We start from the raw sequence: 21,747 nt of genomic DNA, 5'->3' as shown, positions 1-21,747 counted from the left end.
ATTCTACACACCCATAGTTATACCCATGTATTGTTCACAGACCAGAGCAATGAGCAGAGGCTAACAGATAAACATAAAGAATGACTCTTAGGACATATTTTAGCCTACCTGCTATTCTTTCTGAGAATGATCATTTGTGAGTTTAAGAAATAACCTATGACTAATGAGGTTCATTGTCAAAACAAATCAGTAAAGCATGTCTTTGCCAGAAATGATACACTAGTTCTCAGCTGAAAGGGTAGTTTTCAAAACTATAGAAGTCAGTTATTTGGCACTTGGAATGTATTTTTCTCATGTAAACAATGATATAAAGTCTGATAAAGCCTCTGGGAAGTTCACAAAATAGGTAACTCCTAAGAACTGAATTAGACTTGAGAATCCTAACTATGCCTGACTCTGCTTCTCATTACAGAAATTTGCTTTCAGAGTTTCAGGTAGGACACCAGCAAGACACTGGCCCATGGCAGGACTGCAGAGGTTACCAAGGGGAGGTGGGGAGAACTTGATCATCTCAGTATCAACTAAATGAACTGGTTTTGGAACTGTTAATGCAGCTTAAAATGAGCTATGGAGCTTCTAAAACTTCAGAAGCCTGGGTCCCTTCCAAACCCCCTGTACCAGAATCTTCAGAGAGAAATTCATGTTTCTCTCTGCTCAGAGCTCACCAGGGATACTGATGGCCACTTCTGGTTAAGAACAGATGAACCAGACTAAGATTTAAATTATACATAGTTTAAAATAAACAGTGTAAGGAATATATGACACTAGTCAGCTTAACTGAAATAACAAGACTCTGGACATTTTGGAAATTAGCTGATGAACATCAGTTCTCAATCAGACACAATTCATAATATATTCAGAAACTCTTGTATTTTCTTCTCCATTCCACACATGCCAGAGAGACTACTGGCCCTCCCCTGTGGGATAAGATATGGCAGAAAAATAAGCACCCTCCTTGCATGCCCACCTAAAGCAGTAAGAGGGTAAAAGGACTCTGAAGAGTCAGATCGCAGTCTGACCTTGATGTAGTGGTTGATCCTCTCCACTGAGGTGAACCGAGCTTCAGTCTCAGACGCCAGTCTGACGGTAAACTGGAACAGCCCCGTTAACTAATAATGGAAAACAAAAATCCAAGAGAGAATTCATTATCAGTACACGTCAGGCCAATGCTAGAAGACCTAGTCCAGTGGGGATTACAGCCAATTAGAAGACCTAACTGAGCACATGTTGAGCTGGTTTTAGGGACTGAGTCATTCTCTAACACTCAAGACAGTGCCTGTTACCCTGCAAGCTGCTCAAGTTCTCAGTCAAAGCACTAACTGCTGCCACTAAGCTTTCCTGTGTCCAAAGGTTTCCATCCATCTTGACATGTCCAGAAACACATATGTGCAACTGAATAACTTCTGAATTCTCTATTTGTACCTGTATCTGCTCTGGCAGTAACAACAAATGGAGATATGTAGCAATCTGAGAGCAGTTGGTGAGAATGCTTCCAGGAAGGCCAAATAAGAGAAAAAAGGCAGGGCAAAAAGTGCACGCTGAGCCCCTGTGCACCCCAGATGGAGGATCCTGACACACAGTACATGTGCCATGTATTCTTCCCTATGCAATGGCCAAGTGAGTCTGTATAACATGGACAGACATTTTTGGGAATCAGTGAAGATACCTATCTCTTCTTGGGTTTCCTTTGGCTACTTATTTATTTTTATCTTTCCAATATGGAAACATGTTAAACATACAAAAGAGGACAGAGGTCAGTAAAATGAATTCCTATGTGCCAAATGTCCATCTTAAAAACCTGTTGACTTCCAAACAAAACTGTTTCATCTGTACCACTCCTCTGTATTATTTGGAAGCAAACCCTAGATATTCTGCCATTTTATCCATAAACATTTCAGCTTGTATCTCTCTAAATTATCAAGACTCTTTAAAATGCAATACCATTATCTAGTACCATGATGACATCTAAAAAATTAATAATAATTCCTTAACATCTTCAAATATCTAGTCAGTACTCAAGTTCTCAACTGTTTTTTGAGCTGTGTAAAGACCTTAAGCCATCCCTAGGGATGATGAATATTTACAGATGTAACCGTATTAGGAAAATCAGGGGCCTAAAAAATACAATGCATAGAAGAAGCATACTGAGGACACAGTATTTCTTAGAAGACTAGGAAGAAGTCAGAGATGATAGGTGTTGAACACAGAAACCTACAATTAAGAAACTAGTTTCAAATTCATGTTTGTTTATGAAGAAGACAGCACTGATTTCTGAAACACATGCAAGAGAGTTAAATCCCTTTATTCCTGTACACCACACCACTCCTGCCTCTCTCATCCTCCTAACCCAGCCCTGTCAGACTGTTATGGCCAAAGCAGATGGGGAGAAGCTCTGGGAGTCAGAGATGAAATGGTGGCTTAGGGGAGAGCCTCCACCAGGCTTCTCCCAGGCCAATGCAGGAAGGACTCACATGACCAAAGATGACGCCCCCATCCCAGAGACTGACCTGGACAGCATAAGAGATGGCAAGACCCGAGTAGGCCGGGGAGATCTGCCCGTGCATGAGAACAATCATCAGCCCAGTGGTAGTGATCAGGGCAATGCTGATAAGGTCCAGCCGCACAGCCAGCCACCGCATTGCACAGGTGAATAAGAAGAAAGGCCCTTGGTTGTTATCCAGTAGCTCCTGGTACCTAGGAGAAAGACAAAACTCCTTATAGGCAAATGAGTAATTGCAAGACCCTGGGCAGGGATGATGTCAAAGCTCTGGTGAATTGTGGAGAGAGGGCTAATATTTAAGTACCTCCTGTTTGTCACTATGAGAATGATATGGAAATTTAAGGGATGCAGGGGATTCAAGACTCCACACATAGGATGACATGGGGTTTTCTAAGTTTTATCCTTTCAAAGAACCATATTCAAGATTTTAGGGAAAAATATTCAGTTTAACAGCATAGGGAAAGCACGGGGGTGCAAGCTTTAGAAAAATGTCTTAGGTCATTTTCTCAAAGAGAGAGAAGTTACAGAGGCAAACTGTAGAAATGCCCAAAGACCAGGAAAAGGAAACTCCCAGACTGAAAGCAGAAATTCTCTGCTGCACCCACTGGGCAGAATGGTACTTGTTTCTCAAGGTCATGGAGCAAAGAACCAGGAGCTAAACCAGCAAAAATGACCTGGACAACCTCTGCCATTGAAAGGGTGAGACACTACTGCCACTATGGGTCCTAGAAAGCAGATCAGACCCCATGTGAGGGCTCAGGGGCTGTACACAACTACAACTCCGGAGCAGGAAGCCTTGCCAGGCAAATGTGCTTTGCTTTAAAAAAAAAAAATCACTTTTCCTCCACACATAAGATATGCACTCTTTTGAGAACATTTAGAAACTAAAATAAAAAAGAATATGCAAAAGTCCAGTACTCTGACCACTCAGTTACAACCAGGGTCACTATTCTGTTGCATCTACTCCCAGCATTTTTCAGTGCACTTACCTTTATGTGTGTATAATACATACTATATACTTAGTATATTTTGCTTTTTTTCACTTAATGTTAAAATCATTTTTCTCACCCATTTAACCTTTCTATTCTAGATTTTCCTTTTTAAATTTATTACTGAATTTTTGGAACAGGCAATAAATACAAGAGATAGTATTTTAAAGGTGTAAGAATTTTTACTATAAAGACTTGGTTTTCTCCTGCCGATCCCCTAGCTACTCAGTTCCCCTTTCCAGTGGCAACTATTACTTCCCTGTGATCCTTTCAGAGATATTCTAAGTGGCATATATACAAACACATATATATAAGCCATATACACGTCTGCACCTTGCTCTTTCGCTAGTGTATCTCACTGATCCTTCTGTATCAGCACCTTCAGAACTGTCACATTCTTTTAGCGCCACATAACATTCTACTATAGGGGTATACAATTGCTCATCTAACCAGCTGTCTGTTGAAGGACATTTAAGTTAGTTCCAATCTCTTATTAATACAAACCTCCACAATGACTATCTATGTACAAACATACTACCCTATCTATGTACAAACATACTATCTTTTATTGTTCCAAAAAAAACAAAACTCCATCAATAGAGCTAACAGACTCCTTCACTTTCTCATTTGCTCATAAGAGTTACCAGCAATAAAGTAAATTTTAATTAGAGTTGTATAATTCACTAATACTCTTAGTAGATGGTATTATAATCCCCAACTCTGGCCTTGAAAGGCCTCTTAGGCTTCCATGAAGTGCTGGGATGCTGGCTCCCCTTTGAGCCTTCTGGCCCCCATGAGCACTAACCTGTGCAGAAATTCTTGCCCCTTGCTATAGGCATGGATGGTGGCAAGGCCCTGGATGCTTGATGTGATATGGGAGAGGAAAGGTGCCTGCGTGATATTGTCCAGACGCTTTAGCTCTCGAATCAAGACCCTGGAGAGAGAACAAGTTCTGTGTCAGACTGGCAGACTAGCAACTCTGGCTTCATCCTTTGCCCTGGAACTTCCCGTTTACCTGGAGACAATATGCAGAACTGAAAAAAGGATGACAAGGGGCCCCACTGCGACCAGAAACCATGGGAAAACTCCTGCAATCATTCCAACGCAGAAGAACACCAGGATGACATTTTGGATGAACATTTCAGCCTGGAACGGCAGGCGCACATCAACTGGGGAGATCACAAAGGAACAAGTGTCAGACTGCTGGGATCCCCAAACAGAGAACAGAAGCAGAAATTTAAAAAAACAGAGGTTCCACAAATTCTGTCTCAAGTTTGTATGCTGTCTTTTAAGCAGTCTGATCAAAGAAAAATCTAGAAACCTGGCCACTCTAATTTTTCTTGTCCCAAGGAAGTTTAAGTGATCTTTCTCCCCCATGCTATCTATGTTTTGTTCACTGTGCTACCCAGCCCCTTGAAACAGTTTTCCCCTTTGCAAAGTAATATATGCTGGTTGTAAATATTTGGAAAATAAATATTCAAAAAAGAAAATAAGTATAATCTTTATTCATACCAATACCAATAGGCTGCTGCTAACATTTAAGAGATTTTTCATTATGGAAAAATTTAAACATACACAAGTCAAAAGAATACAGAATCTCTTTAACACTTGCTCCATCTCCTTTTGGCTGTCTCCTCCCCCCACCTTTTCTTGTGCTGGGGGGAATAGGGTGGGCCTGGAGTATTTTCATGTAAATCCCAGACATATTGATGCCAGATTTTTTTCCATCAGTCTTTTCTCCATCTGTGTGTATGTATAGCAGAAATGGGATCATGTTAAAAGCATTAGCTCTGGGGTAAAAAGATTTGGGCTTAATTCCCAGCTTTGTTATCTGATAGCTGTGCGATCTGGGGCAAGTTATTTAACCTTTTTCTGCACTGGCTTTCCCATTTCTCAGTGAGTGAACCAAAACTCACTGCATCAGGCCACTGTACAGATTAGGATAATGCATGTAGAACACTCAGCACCCTGCTTGTTACAAAGTAAGCCCTCAATAAATGTCAGGTGACATTACTGTGATTCTGGGCTATGGGAGTATTTAAGTTCTGGTGTTGACACAGCCCGGGAAGCATTCAGAGAACTGCCAGGACACCTACAGCCTTGCACCACCCCCATGTAACCATGTGCCTTGGAAATGCAGGTGACCCTGTCCAAAGCCTTTATGTTAACTCAAAGTTCAGAGGTGAATTTCTTTTCAGGTTAAGTAAGATCAAATGAGAATTTAGAAAGGTGAAAAATCAGATGGGTCCTTAGCCTAAATACAAGTTTCACCACGGAGAAAACGCCAAAGCCAAAATGTTCTTTGTATGAACACCAGCAGCCACTGTGCTCTCAGAAGTTAAGGCTGGATAGGTGGCACACCTGGGGAGTCATCTAAAAGGCTGCAGAGCCTAGTGAGCTCCAGCCTGTGCTTCAGAGCATAAAAGAAGTAGTAAGAAATACCTTCATCCATGTCTTTGGAAAACCTGTTGAGAATCCTCCCTGTGGGAGTAGTGTCAAAAAACTTCATAGGGCTTCGAAGGATCCTTCGGAAAAGCTCATCATGGAGCCGGGAAGAGGCTCGCAGTGTGCCCTAAGGAGCAGAACATAGAGATCAGGGCCCAGGGACCCAGGCAGGCTCACCTCCTACTCCTCCAGGTCACAGTTCCACAGCACATCGCCCCCAAAGCTGCAGGAGAGCAGACGGCCATGGAGGGAGGAGGTAACTAATAAGAAAAGGCAGAAGCTGATGGGACAGAGGTCATTTTAGCGAGGGCCCCTGCTCAGCATTAACGTGAGAAGTGCCGCGTCCAAGTATAAACACATGGTCAGCTGGGGAGAGGGAGGGGAGGTCCCCCCCCACCGCATACCTTGACAAAAACGACTCCGCGAATGGCTTTCAGGATCAGCATGACTGCCATGGAGAAGGCGTAGATGCTGGCATAGTACTGCATGAGAGGATTGTCCTTCATGCTGTGGCTCACAGACGTCCTGTTCCCGTTAGTCACTGTGGTGTTCTGTTTGGAGGTAAGGCTGTGTGAACCAAGACTCCTAAGCACTGCCAGGAACCCCTACTCAGGGTCGACCTCAGCGCAAGGGAGGGCACAGGAGAATGACTCTGGGACCTGGTTGTTGCAAACACAAGACAGGCTCTGCCCCACTTCTTCTCTCTTTTCTAATGGATGAGGGCAGACAGCCTACAGATGTCCTATTGACAAACTCTACCACTCTGTGAGTTGGCCAGGGCAGCCACCTTGTGAGGTTACATTAGGGACTCAGCTTTTCATCCGAGGTAGTCCTTGTTCATTGCTTCTTTTAATGGAAAAACTAGACCAGTTTCCCTAAGAATGGTCAGGGAATATGGAGAGACGGCACATTCTTAGACACAAAATTTTCCCATTAATGAGTAACCTTACCCCACTTCCTTCCTTGATCCAGTAACTCAACCACCAGTTGCTGAAGGCAGTGCTGCCCACATTCAGCATGAAAAGGGATATGATGAGCAGGAAGGCCAAGGGGCCTCCAGCGGCCTGGATGTAGACACCATACACTGACCAGGGCACTGAACCCTGCCCCTTCTCTTCCAGTTGCACGAGTTGCCCTAGGGAAGTAGAAGAGACACATGAACTCAGATGGAAAAAGTTACTTTTCCAAATTAAGTCATCTGCAGAAGAGCAGAATCAAGAAGAGACTATAGTTTCACAGGGCTTTAGAATTATTTCCTCATTATCAGAAGCATTCATTCATCTATTTAACATTTTTAACCACCTACTATGAACCAGGCCTAGGGTGAGGCCCTGGAACGGCAAAGAGGATTAAGACCAGGTGTCCGCCCTTGAGAACTGGCTGAGGATCCTTCCACAGCCATGTAGGAGAAACACATACATAATTATAATACAATGTACTAAATGCAATGCTAGCGCTCCAGACAGGGCAGCATGGCAACACCCAGGAAGTGGCCCTAACCTATCTGGGGGAGCTGTGGGGTGGTGGGTAGATAGGTTCAGGGAAGACTTTGTGTGTAGTTCATACTGCATCTTGAAAGGTAAGCCAGAGTCGACCAGGTGGGGAAAAGATGGGTGGAGGAAACACCATGAATACTAGCACAAAGGAGGGAAACAGCAGAGCAGAGTATGTCAGATGGCCAGGTCAGCACAGCTGGAAGGTTGTGTGCACTTCAGGAGGGCTGGGGATGAGGCTGGTGAAGCTGGCTCTGGTCAGAGGATAAAGGCATTTGAACTTCATTCTTCAGACAAGAACTTCTCAAGAGAATGAGGTATGGGTGTGTGGAGACTTGACTCCCCGGCCCTACTGGGCTAGGCAGGCCAGAGACAGCCAGACCAGTCACATCTGGCAGTGAGCAGCTTCCAGATGTGTGCACCCCAGCATCCCACACAAATCAGGGCAATTTCTGCACATATCATATCCGCAAAGTGATTATAAAACGTGGCTTTGAAATAGGAGGCCGTTGAAAGGCTCCATGCAGGAAAGTGACTTGCCTGGTGTCCTGTTTTTAGCTACATCTCTCAGCTGAGTGAAGACAGACCTAAAAGGAAGCAGCTGTGACAATCTAGGTACGAGATGATAAAGGCCAGAACCAGGGTCATGGCAATGGGGATGGAGTTCTAGGAAGTAAAATCAAAAGGACATGGTGATTGGCTATCAGAGGAGAGAAAAGGTTCAAGGATCTCTGCTGCGGCTCCCTGGGGTGATCAGGTGATTGATGCTGATATGAGAAACAGCCCAGCAGGAGCCTCTGCCTCTCCCACGGTCAACGGTGGATTATCTTGGAACAAGTCACACATGCCTTGAGCATTTAAAGAGTTGTGACCATCCAGGTTAGGAGAGCTCTATACGTGAGAGCCAATGCTCCCTAAAGATGCTCTGCTATTTTATACTTCCTGTGGTGGGAACTGACAGATAGCACCTTCTGTGCTGTGTTGGTTTTGTATGTGTGTAAGGTATCATAACTCACACCGAATTCAAAATATCATATGTGACTTATTAAAAGGAAGAAGAGAAGCAAGGAGAGGTGAATCTGGAAGGTTAACCCCAAACCAGCTGCAGTTTTAAGAACAAGGAAGTAAAACAGGCCCATCTCTAGAGCAGTGACAAACCCAGGAAAGGTCCTGGATTCAAAACATCAGGTGAGATGATGACACAACAAAAAAGAGAGCTTTAAAACGGGACTGCATTCTTTTTCTGTCTTGTCTTTTTTTTGTATATTGATAGGCAACTTAAAATTCACAAAGGTAAAAATGCCTGAAGTCTTACAAATAGTTTTTCTAACTCCCAAGATTTGTTTCAGTTGATAAGATAAAGGGTTTAAACCACAGGACCAAGGACTCTGCCTAGGGAAAGTCAAGCAGGAAAAACCCTGGCTATCACTCTTCGCCTATATCTGCTGCAGTCTTGTCAGGACATGCCAAGGACTGTGTCATTCTAAGAGGGGAGCTACTGAGGACACGGGCATTCATGGAGCTGGAAGGCCTCTGCCCTAGTTGGCACTGACTTTTAAAGAACAGAGGTGAATCACAGGAAGGGTGTCCCTTTGCCCACCATTCAATGTTCTTTGCTCAAGATGACCCAGCTGTGATTCCCTCCACCTGAGCCACCCAGCACAGAAAGGGAAGACACAGGACTGAATGTCATTCTTAGTGCCTTGGTCCATTGAAGCAAAGAGAAGGTGCCTCACAGTCTCCCAGTATTTTATAAGAACTTTGTTATTCCAGAAATATAAGGCCAGATACTCAACAACACACCAGGCTATCCACAGTATGAATTACCACACAGCGTAACTTCTGATCAACTTTTGATAATGACAAATCTAAAATTGCAAGAAAAGGTCATTACCTTCCTTTGGCTTCACTGCTTTCTCCTTCTTTACTGATCCTGTTTTAGTACCTTTATCTTGCGATTTCTTCTGTGAACTGCTGGTTTCCTTTTTTGAGTTAATCTAATATTTAAAAAAAAGTGCCTCCAGTCATGATATAGCTATTCAGACAAATGTCCACAGGACATGCTAGGGATTCATCTGTCAAGCTGCTGCTATTATGGAAAAGAGATACATCCACCTTCTTCAAGAGGCCACCTATATTCATTTGTTGTACTTCTGCAACTAAAACCTTTCAGATGTGGTTCCCACCCTGTTCTTCCACTGACATTGCTCTCCCCAAAGTCACTGAAGACCTAAACTCCAAACACGGTAGCCTTTATGCAGTTCTCATCCACTAACTTGTCCAAAATATTAGGACTGGGGTCATTTCCATTCCTCCCATCTCTGATTCCCACATCACTAAAGCAAATCACAGATCTGATCACTTCCCAAGATAAACTCAGCCTCCTCAGCCTGGTTCTGTGAGGCCTCCACATTGTGGCCCTAGCCTAGCTCAAAGTCCCTCCCTCACTGCCGTGGTTTCTGCTCTCTAGCCACTCCTCACACCACACTGCCATTTCCCACTTTGTGCCTTAGTTCACACTGGCTCTTCACCTGGAATGCCCCTCCCCTTGCCCTAACTCAGTCACAAGTGTCCCCATTCAGAGGAATATAAGTCTTCCATCTTCCCTGAAGCAACTTAGACTCCTCCAGAGTAAAACTCACCCTTCCCCTGTTCTCCCAGGCTCTAGGTCAGTACTCTACAAGAGCACCTGCTACAAAGGAGACTGGTGTTATAGGCCCTGTGAGAGCTTCAGAGCACTGGTGAGTCTGTGGAGACTGTGAGTCCCTCCGGGATGGAGATGGTGTCTCCTGGTTCTGACATGCCCAGGGCTAGCACCATGCACTGCCCACAACGGGACACACAGCCACCAAACTGAACCTCAGATAACAGGCACTACTTAATGCTCTCTTTTCCAAGTTCCCCTTATAGCTTCACACAGGACATTCTCTTACTATAGTTTAACTACATTTAATTCTTTGTCATAGTCAGCCTCTTAACCCCAGTTTGTTCTACAACTAGACTTTTCAAAGTGTGAAAAAAAAATTAGAAAATGATATAAAATTCCGAGTCACATCTAGAATGCAAGATAGGGCTCTATAGTTTATATTTATGGCAGTGTATGAATGCCCTGTCTAAAAAAAAATTGCTATTTGCACACCACTTACTAGGATAAGAACATTATACATCATTCATTTAACTGATGAACAGCTCTACAAGGCAGATGCCACCCCGTTTTTAGGATGAGGGAACTGAAGCTCAGGGCAATTCAGTGCACACTGACAGCATGTCCCCTCCACTACAACACTGACTCTCAATACTCTTCTGCTCCTCAGACTTTTTATATTTTAACCTGTCCCTCTCTCATTTTCCCCTCCATCTCTACAGTCCGGAGGAAATATCTGAAGAGTCCAAGATACCCTGAGAGTCAAGGGGTGAGATAAAAAAATCCAGATCTGGATCCGGGTGTCTCTATGGAAGGCCCTGGTGAGACTTGGAATGTCTGGGTTATCCCAAAAGGCTTAAGGCACACTGGTCATGCATGGTTAGTTGTACCATACCTCAAATCAAACAAGATGACACCTAAAGACAGAAATAAGACTCCCAGGAAAGGTCCCACTAACTTTCTGCTTCTACCCCTCTCAGACACCAAAACGACCTGGGAGCTAAGAAGTAGCTTTTAGCCCAGCCTGAGTGCACTTCTAAGACCAAAGTGACCCCAGAATAAGGAGGACAGTACAAAAGCAAGTCAGCAAGAGGGAAAAACAAACTCTTTGGCTAACTAAGTAAGTACACCCTCGTGTTTGCCTAACCCAGAGCTCAGAGTAAGGCCGTAGAAAGCTACCATCTCCCTGTGTTGCCACAGGAGGCAGGGCAACATGGCACAAAGAGCACTTTGGCATCAAACCACCCTTATTAGCAAGCAGCTTAACTTTTCTGAGCTTCCATTTCCTCAGCTGTGAAACTCAGGAGATATATTTTGCCACAGAGCTCTGTTAAATGAGTAAGTAGGGTGACACCTATAGGGTGTCTAATCCAGTAACTGGGACACAGTAGGTTTTGTAGTTAATGAGTGGCAAGTCAGCCAATATCCATCCCATGGCTCCTCTTCAAATGCAAGCAACACTTAATTTCTCTTCCCTGGCTCCTTATTCACTTGTTTATTTAAAAAGGAGCTTCATAATGCTTTAGTCAGGATTGACAGTTTATGAAACCAAGGTATGACTGAACAACAGCACACACTGAGCCCATACCCTCCTCCCCATCATCGCCTTATTAATGAGTCAGTGACAGACACTGCGGTGCACCAGCCCCATAATCCGCTCTCCTGGAGTAGAACAAGCATGTGAGCTAAAGCACGCGGTCTGGTTACCGGAAAATGGGGCCCCTGCCGATAAGACATAGCTACTGAGTTCAGCTGAGATCTTACATCACTCAGTACAATCACGTCTCCCTTGCTGGAAAGGAGGAGGCGCACACAAACTGCATGAATCTTACCTCAACTGGGTGTGTCTCTCCCAGCAACAGGTTATTAAAAATGGTAGCATAATCACCATTTAAATTCATCAGCTCTGCATGGGTGCCTCTCTCTGTAATACAGCCCTCTTTCATGAAGATCACTTCGTCACAATCAGCCAGGTACTGGAGACAAAGATAGGGACAACGCCAGTATTAGTGCAAATACATTTAAACACCCAGACCCTGGTTCATCCATTCTCACTTGGAGGCGTTGAGCCTTCTGGGGGACATTTGGCAGTATCTAGAGATTGGTTTGGTTGTTATAACTACAGGGAGGAATACCACTGTCATCTAGTAGGTAGAGACTAGAGTGCACAGGACAGTCCCCACAACGAAGAGCTATCTGGCCCAAATGTCACAGTGCCAAGATGGAGAACCCCTACTTCAATTTACTGTGTTTGTGATGTACTTCAGAGAGCAGTTCCTCCAGGTTTGGACACAAACCTACTGACGGAGCCGTAAGAGCCTTGTATTAGATGTCACACCCTTTCACTGCCCTCAGAAGTACATATAATTACAGACTTCCTGTGGCAGAAAGGGGCAGGTTTAGCCCCCCAAACGACAACATAATGCAAAGCAGATGGAAACATCCTGACGCTGCTTGTCTTGGAATGACAGAGGGAGAAGAGCTTGTTTCCCCTAACAGCTCCCGCTTGCATGTAGATAACACAATGCTGTCCAAACTTTCAAACCCAGACTCCATTTTCAGCCTACTCCTCTCAGCACTTTCACTTACTTATTTATATGAGGAAACTAACATAATGCAAGGATACCTGATTTAGATGGCCATCTGGTATTTTGGTACAAAACAAGCTTTATTGGTACAATGGGCTAGGGGCCTGTTTTCTAAGGTAATGAACACTGATCATTTCAGAAACCTCTATGGACCCCCACAGAGAAACCTGGACCAAGCCCACCTTCCTGTTTCTGACTTCCCAAGTCAAGGCAGGCAGCCTGGGGAAGAGAATACCATACCTGTAACTGGTGGGTAACAAACAGAACTGTCTTGGACTTGAGGTGCTTCTGGATAGCACTGTTGAAGATGTGGTTGCCCACATGGGCATCTAAGGCACTGAGAGGGTCGTCCAGAATATAGATGTCCCGGTCACTGTACAAGGCCCGAGCAAGGCTGATCCTCTGGCGCTGTCCACCACTCAGGTTGGCTCCTCGCTCGCCAATCTACAGGGGCCCAGAAAGCACAGGGATACCTCTGGCTCAAGCCCAGACTGAGCTTAGTGACCACCCAGTCCCTGCCCCTCTCCTGCACCCAAACTGGCCCCTTCTACTGAACCCCCCGCCAGGATGAACGCCGCTCTGACCTTCTGGGATGCCCACCAGCACTGGGAGAGTCCGTCCAGATACCTCCTCCTCTCCCACATCCATCTAGTTACTGATTAATCATACATCTGGCCTTACCACTTCCCCTTGATACCCTCCTCCAATCCATTATCCATGGGCAGAAAGATCTTTTCAAATGACAAAGCTGACCATTTCCCACCCTAGTTTAAAACTCTTCAAGAGCCCTAAAGATGAGATACAACAGGAAAATGGGACAAGGGTCATGCCACTGTAAAATCCACCCAGCCTGCGGAAAAAGGCCCAGCTTATTCTTTTAACTTAATCTATATGTTGTTGTTGTTCTTTTTCCAGCACCTTTATCGATTAAGTACTTTGTAACCAGAGACAGACCTCAGGAGGTTAAATGAACCTACAAAATCTATGCGGAGAATCCAAACATAGTCACCTAAATAACCCTATTCTTAAGGCAAAACTTCAAAGAAATTATTAATCACCTGTATACATCATCCCTTATACCGACCCGTAACCAAAAGGCCCTATAAACCCAAACTCTAAACCCTTAAGCGCTCTTGCTCTCTAAGGTCACTGGTACGTCTGTGGGTACCATCTTATCAGATAAACTTTCTTGCTGCATAAGTACTTGTCTCTGAATTCTTTTTCATGAACAACGGGTTAAGTGTCTTTGCCACTTTGCTATTCCATTCAGCTTTCTAGTCTTAACAAAATCCTTTTCTCTCTCCCTGCTATTTCAGACCAGTAGGGAAGTGGAAGTTCTCAGAACTTAAACTCACTCTATCCAGTGCTCCGTGGCCCCCTCAGATTCTGGGGTGGAAAGGATATAATTCTTGCACAGTGCAGATCCAGAGGACACTGCATGCCAGGTGATCCTGGCTTTAGGAGTTGGCATGGCATTTGCCATAAGCAGAGCAACCCTAGGAACTTCCCTTTCCTCTCTCTGCTCTTCCTTGCTCTCTACAGCCTGCATAGCTGCTGACACGGACTTCTACTCTTGTTTTAATAAATTCCTTTCTTGCTGGTACTTGTTTAACTTGATCGAGAAGTCTTTCCCAGTTGGGAGTCAAGAGCCCTCCGTCCCCTGCCCAGGCTGAGGTTTCACTTAGTGTGCATCAAGAGACCTCCCCAGACGCACCTACCAGCAACAAACGGTAGAATCTAAACACCCAAATATGGCACACAAAGCAGGCCCTTTGCCACTTGACTCTCCATTTGCTCTCAGCCTCCACTGCCAGGCCCCCTTCCACACTCTGAGATCTGAGCCATTTTAGATGGTGTGCCTGTATGCACACTCACACACGACTGTCATGCCTTTTCCTCTACTGAAGCTGCTCTGCTCAGGAATCCTCTCCTCTGGGAAACCTCCCCCACTCTCTTCTCAAAAGAAAGGGGACTCTTTTTCGTCAGCTTATCTTGTGTCTATTTGTTTGAGTGTCTCATCCTTTCAACTTTTAGAGGATGCAGATTATTGTCCTATTGCTTTACATTCCCAGCTCCCAACAGTTTCTGCATATGTGGCTGACACACAGCAAGCACCTGATCAACGTTGCTCAATTAATACATGAATAAACCAATTGTCAAATGGCAACTGGCTCTGTAATTTTAAGGAATCTTGTCCTTTAAAAAAACATTAAATTAATTTAGAGGCTTTCAAACTGAATGTGTATCAGAATTACCTGCAGGGCTTGTTAAAAAAAATTATTAGGTCCCACCTCTAGAGTTTCAGTAGGTCTGGAGTGAAGCCTAAGAATTTGCATTTCTAACAAGGTCCCAGTAACACTATATGCTGCAGATTTGCAGTTTATCTGGAGACCAAGATTTGAGAACCAGTGAACTTATTAAACCATTCACAAAATCTGGTTTGAGGGATTTAACTCAAGTCAGCTGAATAAAAGAACCAGCCCCAGAGACCTCCAGAGCAGGTCATGGGACACAGGTGTCAACCCTAAAGAGCACACCTGAGTCCAGACTCCAAGAGGGGACTAGTGGTCACCCAAGGGGAGGGGCTGGGGAAGGTGGGAGGGAGGGAGAAGGGGACTGAGGGGCAGTATAATTAGCACTCACAATATAGGGAGGTCACAGGGAAGGCAGTACAGCACAGAGAAGACAAGTAATGACTTTATAGCACCTTAACTATGCTGAAGGACAGTGATTGCAGTGTTGAGGGGGGGCTTGATAATATGGGTGATTATTGAAACCACAATGTTGCTCATGTGAAACCTTCCTAAGATTTTATATCAGTGATACCTTTAAAAAAAAAGAGCACAGGTGAGTTGCAAACACCTGCCTCTGGAAACTGCTCCAGGGCACAGAACCAAAGAAAGACAGGCTTGTGCTAATACAAGAGGCTCTCTACTGACTATATTTGAGAAAGGAGGTTGGCAGAATGAAGTTCAGGGAAGAAGATCAACAAGCACAGGCTTGACTTACGGTTTTAAAAATGAATAGTGAAGAAAACATTAACTCTAAAGTAACAATGGGATTCTGTTTAAAAACCACATGATGTATGAAATACTTATATGTGTAAAACGGGTAGTGTTACTATCCCTTCCCTGGGAAACACGTTTTCCTAACATAAAGTCCCAGTAAAGGCCAAACGCCCCGTGTAGATTCCTCTCCCATGCATATCAGATACTTTCCTAGCTGGAGGCTCTGCACAACCCTGCCACCCATTTCCCAGAATCTTCTCTGCTAAACACACTTCCCTCTGAAGGGGTTGAAGGCTCATTATACCTCAGTCAGGTCGCTGTTGGGAAGAATGGCCAGGTCAGGCCTCAGGCAGCAGCTGTTCAGCACAGAGTTGTATCTGAAGGACATAAAGAAACCTAGTTATCAGGAACATGGTTGAAGTAGAGCCTGCTGGCTTGGGCTGCCTGTGTCTCACACGGCCAAGATGGAAAGCATGATGGAAACCAAGCACTCCTTGCCTTTCTTCATCAAATTCTTTCCCAAAGAGGATGTTGTCTCTCAGGGTGGCATTGAGGATCCAGGCCTGCTGGGCCACATAAGCGAAGGTTCCGCTGACTGCAATGCTGCCCTCTAGAAGTGTCATCTAGGGAGACAGACACCATCCAATGGTATCATAGTGCAAAACCACCACCTTAAGCTAGCAGAACCCCCCACAGTCCACAATGGAGTTGAAAGTTTTGGCAATTTCTGCGGATGCTTTCTGGACCCAGGTCCAGACCTCACCTTTGATCCACAGAGAGCAATGGCAGCAAAGAAAATCAAAGTTCTTCTTGCTTATGTGTGAGAGCAGCCCAGACAACCCATGGCTTGAGCAAGCAAACACTTCATTCAGCAGCATACTAGCTACTCTGAAGCCTTTCTTCCTGACCGCAGACTGTTTTAATGAAGGAAGCACAAGTGGAAGGCCCTCTAGATTTCCCTGGGGAGGATGCTGTAGGCCTGAGAGCTAGTCCCTGCCTGAGATGAGGGCAGGCCAACTTCATCTAAACAATTCATCTAGGCTGCTGGCTACACCTGCTGTCTCTATAAAGTGAGTACTAAAGGTTGGTGGGGGGCAGAATCCAGTTAGACATCAACTTCTATGACAGAGTATCCGTACAATGACAGACCCTCCCCACTGACACCAAGGGGTGGCACAATGAGCCATGTGCTTTGAAGTGTTGTCAGATGCAGTGATTGATATGAATTGATTTATCCATTTTATCCATTCAGGTTCCTTTTGGGACCGACAGGAGACATTTGTCTTAGGTTAGGGATGCTAGAGCTTGCAACAAAGTTTCATTAACCAGCCTGCACATACAAGTTTGTCCTCCCAAACACGGTAACACACAGTTGTACACACAGGCGCACCTGCCACAGACTGGGATACAGCGGTACCAACTACCCCCAGACTGGGAAGCACTCTGATATACACTCAAAGTACTCAGAAACCCACAGAAGTTCTGCTGTGGAAACCCAACTTTTCCAGCTCTTCTGTTCCCCTCACTGCAGATGCCAACAGAGAGCCGCTAAAGCAGGAGGCTGCCCAGTCTTACCTCCCAGTCAGAGACAGGGCTGTCAGGGTTCGATCCAGATGCAAAGACCCACGCAGTTTTCAATCTGACCCCCACCCACTCAGCCCCTACCCATCCCAGGCTCACTCACCCTGTGTCTCTCATCACTGACCCTTAAATCTGGCTACTCTCAGAAATCACCTAGGAAGTTTTGGTTTTCCACAAAGACCAATGATGGAGCCCAATTAAAGAGTCACAAAGCAGCGGGAGGGTGGGGACGGTCGGAGGGCGGCCTTCCTCAGACTGCCCCGGAGGAGAGCCACACTCCACCAACTGGGACGTGGCACTGAACAAGACAAAATACTCCATGCCTGGGTGCTACAACATACTCTTCCCCAACCTCGGCTTCCATTTGTTTAATTTCCTCAATATGGATAAATGATTCAGAGGACCTTATCTCTCAGAAGGTAGGAATAAACTTAAGTTTACCTTAGTCTAGCCAGATTAATTCAAGTTTAAAAGCAGGCGGAAATACCTTGGGTTTTTGTTGCTGTTCTGATTATTTGGTTCTAGAACATAGCAAGGTCATTAGTCTCAGCTGGATGACTCTCGCCATGCCGCTCACTCTGAACCTGGCAGCCCTCTGCAGGGACCTCTGTGCACCACTCACTCACTGCCTTGCCCTAGGCTTGTATGTCTGCAAGGCCTCGCTCTGCAACCAGGCCTTCAACTCCTTGAGGGCATAATTATTTCAATGATTAGACTGAAAACAGAGTGGGGCTTTGCTTCTAAATCAAATCCTCACAGCTTTCTCTCTGACAGGGAGGCAGGTAATGCTGGTCAGCAAAGCTTCTCCATTTTTGTTGGCAGTCCGTAGTCTGTTCCTCTCTCATCTCTGACATTTCCCAACACACTCTCGGGTATACCTAGGGCACTCAGTATATACATGCCGAATAAAAGAAGGCTTGAGAAGAAATAAATCCAGCTGGGTATCAATCGGTCATTCATCAGGTGTCCGTCCACTGAGCCCCCTTCCAGATATGGTGCTGTTAAGGGGTAGGAGTGCAGTGGGTGGGTGAGGCATAATGCAGACCAAGGGTTCATTTTGTTTTCATCTTTCCTGACTCTCTTCATAAAATAAATTCATTTTTCCTGAGACTCTTGCTAAGCTGAGTGTAGAGAAACAAGAAGAAAACACCACAGACAGAAACAAAATATTACCTGGCCTAAAATAGCTGAAATGAGAGAGGTTTTTCCACTTCCCACACTGCCGCAGATTCCAACCAGTTTACCCTGGACAAAGCACACAAAGAGAAGAAGGTCATTAAAGGACTACTGACCACTTACCTCTAGGGACTTTAGACTCCTTTGGGGAAAAAACACGTGGACGCGTCCATCAGTGAGGGAACTGTCACCCTGATGACCCAGCAAGTCACTTACCTTGGCTTCTTCCCTGTCAGCCGCCTACTTCACAGGGTGTGGGGACACACTGGGGTTAACAGATGCACAAGCCTCTGGGAGACATCCACTGTGCCACACACAGAAGGCAGCCCACATGGCTTTCAGGAGGCCAGCCCCTCCCCTGCTTTGTAGGTAACCCATATGTTTTGATTATTTGTTTATTTTGTTGTTTTTGTAAGAGGGCAGGACTCCTGAAAATTATTTTATTGATTTTCATTGTATTTTATGATTTTTTTCTCTCCAGGGTCTATAAATTATTTTCCATAAAAAATTACATGCACTATTATTTCCACTTTTCTATGAAAAATTTCCAAGAGTCTGAGGAATATCTACACCATCAGTCCCACATGGAAGTGGAAAATGAAGCCTTTGGTTAATTGAAGATCCTCAGGCAGATAAAGAGTTTTCCATTGGTAGCATTAAAAATTTTCAAGGACAGACATGATTTTAAAAGGGCCTCTTGTTTAGCAACCCTGTATTGGCTCAAGTCTTGAAGCAGAGGAAGGAAGAGTGGAGGTGTGGAAGCGCACGGATCCTACAGGCAGACGGGTCTTGGTTTGGATCCCAGCTCCACTAGCACTGGTCAACTGTGTGATCTTGGTCTTGTTACTTAAACTAATACTGTCTTTCTCACTGAGCTTTGAGCAACTTGAGGAAAGGAGTTATCCTTGTAGAAGCAAGTACAGTGTCTGGTACTTGATAATAAAAGTATTTTGGACAAATAAAAGTTTCGATATGGTCCTGGAGTCCAAAAGGTTATAGCCTGGTGAAGAAGAGACCAAGTCACATGTTCAATCCCTGCTCAGGTCAGTTGGGTTTACACAGAGAAAACTCTATTCTGATGACTAAGTGGTGACCAACAATGAAGTAAGTACCTGGTACATGGAAGACATCAGGCAAACATTAACTTCCCTCCCCTCCCTAAAGAGGGGGCGGGGAGGATTATGATACGTCTCCTCAATAGCTAAAGGTCTGCATGTGCAGTAGGCTCTGAAGGACAGAAACAGGATTGAAAGCGAGGAGGAAAAGAGTAAGTTTCAGCTGACTATGAGAAATAATCCTCTCATAGAGCTGATTAGCAAAGTAACAGAGCTGCCTCAATAATTTAGATAATCGTTATTAAACAAGAAACCAACATGTTTCGAGTTGACTGAAGTTAAAGCTACCCATGACGAGGACTGTGAGCCCTTTTGGGGTTCTCGCTAGGCCCCCCCACCTCCTGCTTCCAGCTCTCAGGACCTGGGAGCTTTTTGTTCAGTCTGGCTGTGGGCCTGCAGGACATACCTCTGGTCAGTTGCTGATTCCAACACAATCCATATTAGAAACCCTGATGCCCTCCTCCCAGTTATGTAGATACACGTTTCTCACCACCACCCTCGCTCTAAGGCCCCCCTCCTGGTAATCCCGGTTAACTGCTCTCCTCGCTTCCTTACTATTTCCCTACACGCTCTTCTGAATCCAGAAGCTAGAGGGTTTACTCTCATCCATAAGTCAGATCACATCATTCTTCTGCTCTAAACCCCCCAAAATAGCTTTTCTTCCCACTAAGAATAAAGCCAAAGTCACTACAGGAGGCTCTGGCCCCCAACTGCCCCTGTGCCCGCATGGCGCGCTGCTCTGGGAAGGGCACCCTCGGGGCCTTGGGGCTGTCTCTGCCCGGAGTGCAGCTCCTCTCCCAGATATCCCCATGGCTCCCTCCCTCACCTCCTTCAGGTCTTCAACCAAATACTACTTTTTACATGAGACCTTTCCTCAGGCAAACTATTTAAATTGCAACCACACCAGCTCCCTGCCCTGGCACTCTCCATCTCCTTTTCTTCATAGCCTTTATACCTCCTGACATACAATATATTTTACTTGTTTACTACCTCCACCTCTTTTCCCACTAGAATGTGAGTTCCAAGAGGGCAGGGATTTCTGAATGTTTTTTTTTTTCACTGCTAAATCCCCAGTGCCTGGCAGAGAGTTGGCACTCAAAAAACGGCCACTGAATGAATGGATACACACACACACACACACACACACGACCCCCCCCATCACCCCACACACAGGACCCTCATTTTTTAACGGTCTTGAACCTGGAGTTGCTATTCCAGCCACTCCTCTGAGAGACTCTACTCCTGTGCTACCCGGGTTGTGACATCATATACCATAATGATCCCTTACTTACATTAAAAATAAACAATTACAAGAGAATGGTCGATAACAGCAACACAGAGAATACCTATCTGTGCCCAGCCCTGTGCTATGCAGAGCCTAGTGGTAGTGGGAAGCTCACACAATTACAATAACCAGAAATAATGATTACAACTCACATACAATTATAATAACCAGAATTCTATTCAGGGCAAAATCTTGGAAAATCTGCTTGGATGATTCATTTCCTTGCCTATAAAATGAGCATCTCCTGAGATCAGTTGTTACTAATTTCTACTGTTAAATGCCCAGATATTCTTTTCAGAGTTGCAGCTGGCCCAATTTGCTCTTTCATTCAAAATCACTCCCAGCCACAGAGTACTTTGCTAAAAGGAAAGGCAGCTGCCTACTCTGGCCAGAACAGACACACAACAGACAGACGGGGTGCAAGTGAGGAGTGAGGCGGTGGAGGGGTTACCTCTTCGATTTCCAAGTCGATGTTATACAGCGTCCTCTGTAAGCGGAGGCTCCCCAGCTGAATGTGCTTGCCCTCTTCCTCCTCAGGACTCGGCCTCTCGTCACTGTCCAGGAGGAGGTGGCCTCTCTGCTCTGCCAGCACCGCCTGATGCTCAGTGCGCTGCAGCTGCCTCACCTTCTCTTTCTTGCCCCTGGAAGCCCTCTTGTCTTTTTTCGTTTTAGGGGTCAGCTTGGGTGAGTTCTGGATACTGGAGTGGGAGAAGTCCCATGCCAAGGTGGCATTTTTCATCTCTATCTTGATGTGAGGACTGGCTGGTTTTTTCTTTATCATGTGAACCTCTTCCATTAGAAACAAACTCTGATAGGAGTTGTGAGAGAGGTGCAAAGATGAGACACTGGATCAAGACCAGGGAGACAAGTCTAGGAGTATACTCACGCAGCAAAACACATCAGGCTATACAGTGGAAGGAAGC

At 45.1% G+C, this 21,747-nt stretch overlaps 1 protein-coding gene across 2 annotated transcripts in view; it reads right to left on the bottom strand.

Annotated features, from left to right (window-relative positions):
- The window catches only part of ABCC5 (ATP binding cassette subfamily C member 5), a 74,949-nt gene that overhangs the window by 14,987 nt on the left and 38,215 nt on the right, over window positions 1-21,747 (bottom strand). For both annotated transcript variants that reach the window (XM_017680586.3, XM_017680587.3), the window contains 14 exons: window positions 21,276-21,632; window positions 18,422-18,493; window positions 16,166-16,290; window positions 15,972-16,044; window positions 12,900-13,103; window positions 11,904-12,047; window positions 9,322-9,424; window positions 6,885-7,069; window positions 6,339-6,485; window positions 5,932-6,061; window positions 4,505-4,658; window positions 4,295-4,423; window positions 2,508-2,694; window positions 1,020-1,109 (listed from right to left, as the gene is read on the bottom strand). In XM_017680586.3, the coding sequence (XP_017536075.1) occupies window positions 1,020-1,109; window positions 2,508-2,694; window positions 4,295-4,423; window positions 4,505-4,658; window positions 5,932-6,061; window positions 6,339-6,485; window positions 6,885-7,069; window positions 9,322-9,424; window positions 11,904-12,047; window positions 12,900-13,103; window positions 15,972-16,044; window positions 16,166-16,290; window positions 18,422-18,493; window positions 21,276-21,632 (2,100 nt within the window). The remainder of the gene's footprint in view (window positions 1-1,019; window positions 1,110-2,507; window positions 2,695-4,294; window positions 4,424-4,504; window positions 4,659-5,931; window positions 6,062-6,338; window positions 6,486-6,884; window positions 7,070-9,321; window positions 9,425-11,903; window positions 12,048-12,899; window positions 13,104-15,971; window positions 16,045-16,165; window positions 16,291-18,421; window positions 18,494-21,275; window positions 21,633-21,747) is intronic.

This window comes from Manis javanica, chromosome 3 (genome assembly GCF_040802235.1).
Source record: "Manis javanica isolate MJ-LG chromosome 3, MJ_LKY, whole genome shotgun sequence".
Taxonomy (NCBI): domain Eukaryota; kingdom Metazoa; phylum Chordata; class Mammalia; order Pholidota; family Manidae; genus Manis; species Manis javanica.
This window is presented reverse-complemented; position numbering and strand designations above follow the sequence as displayed.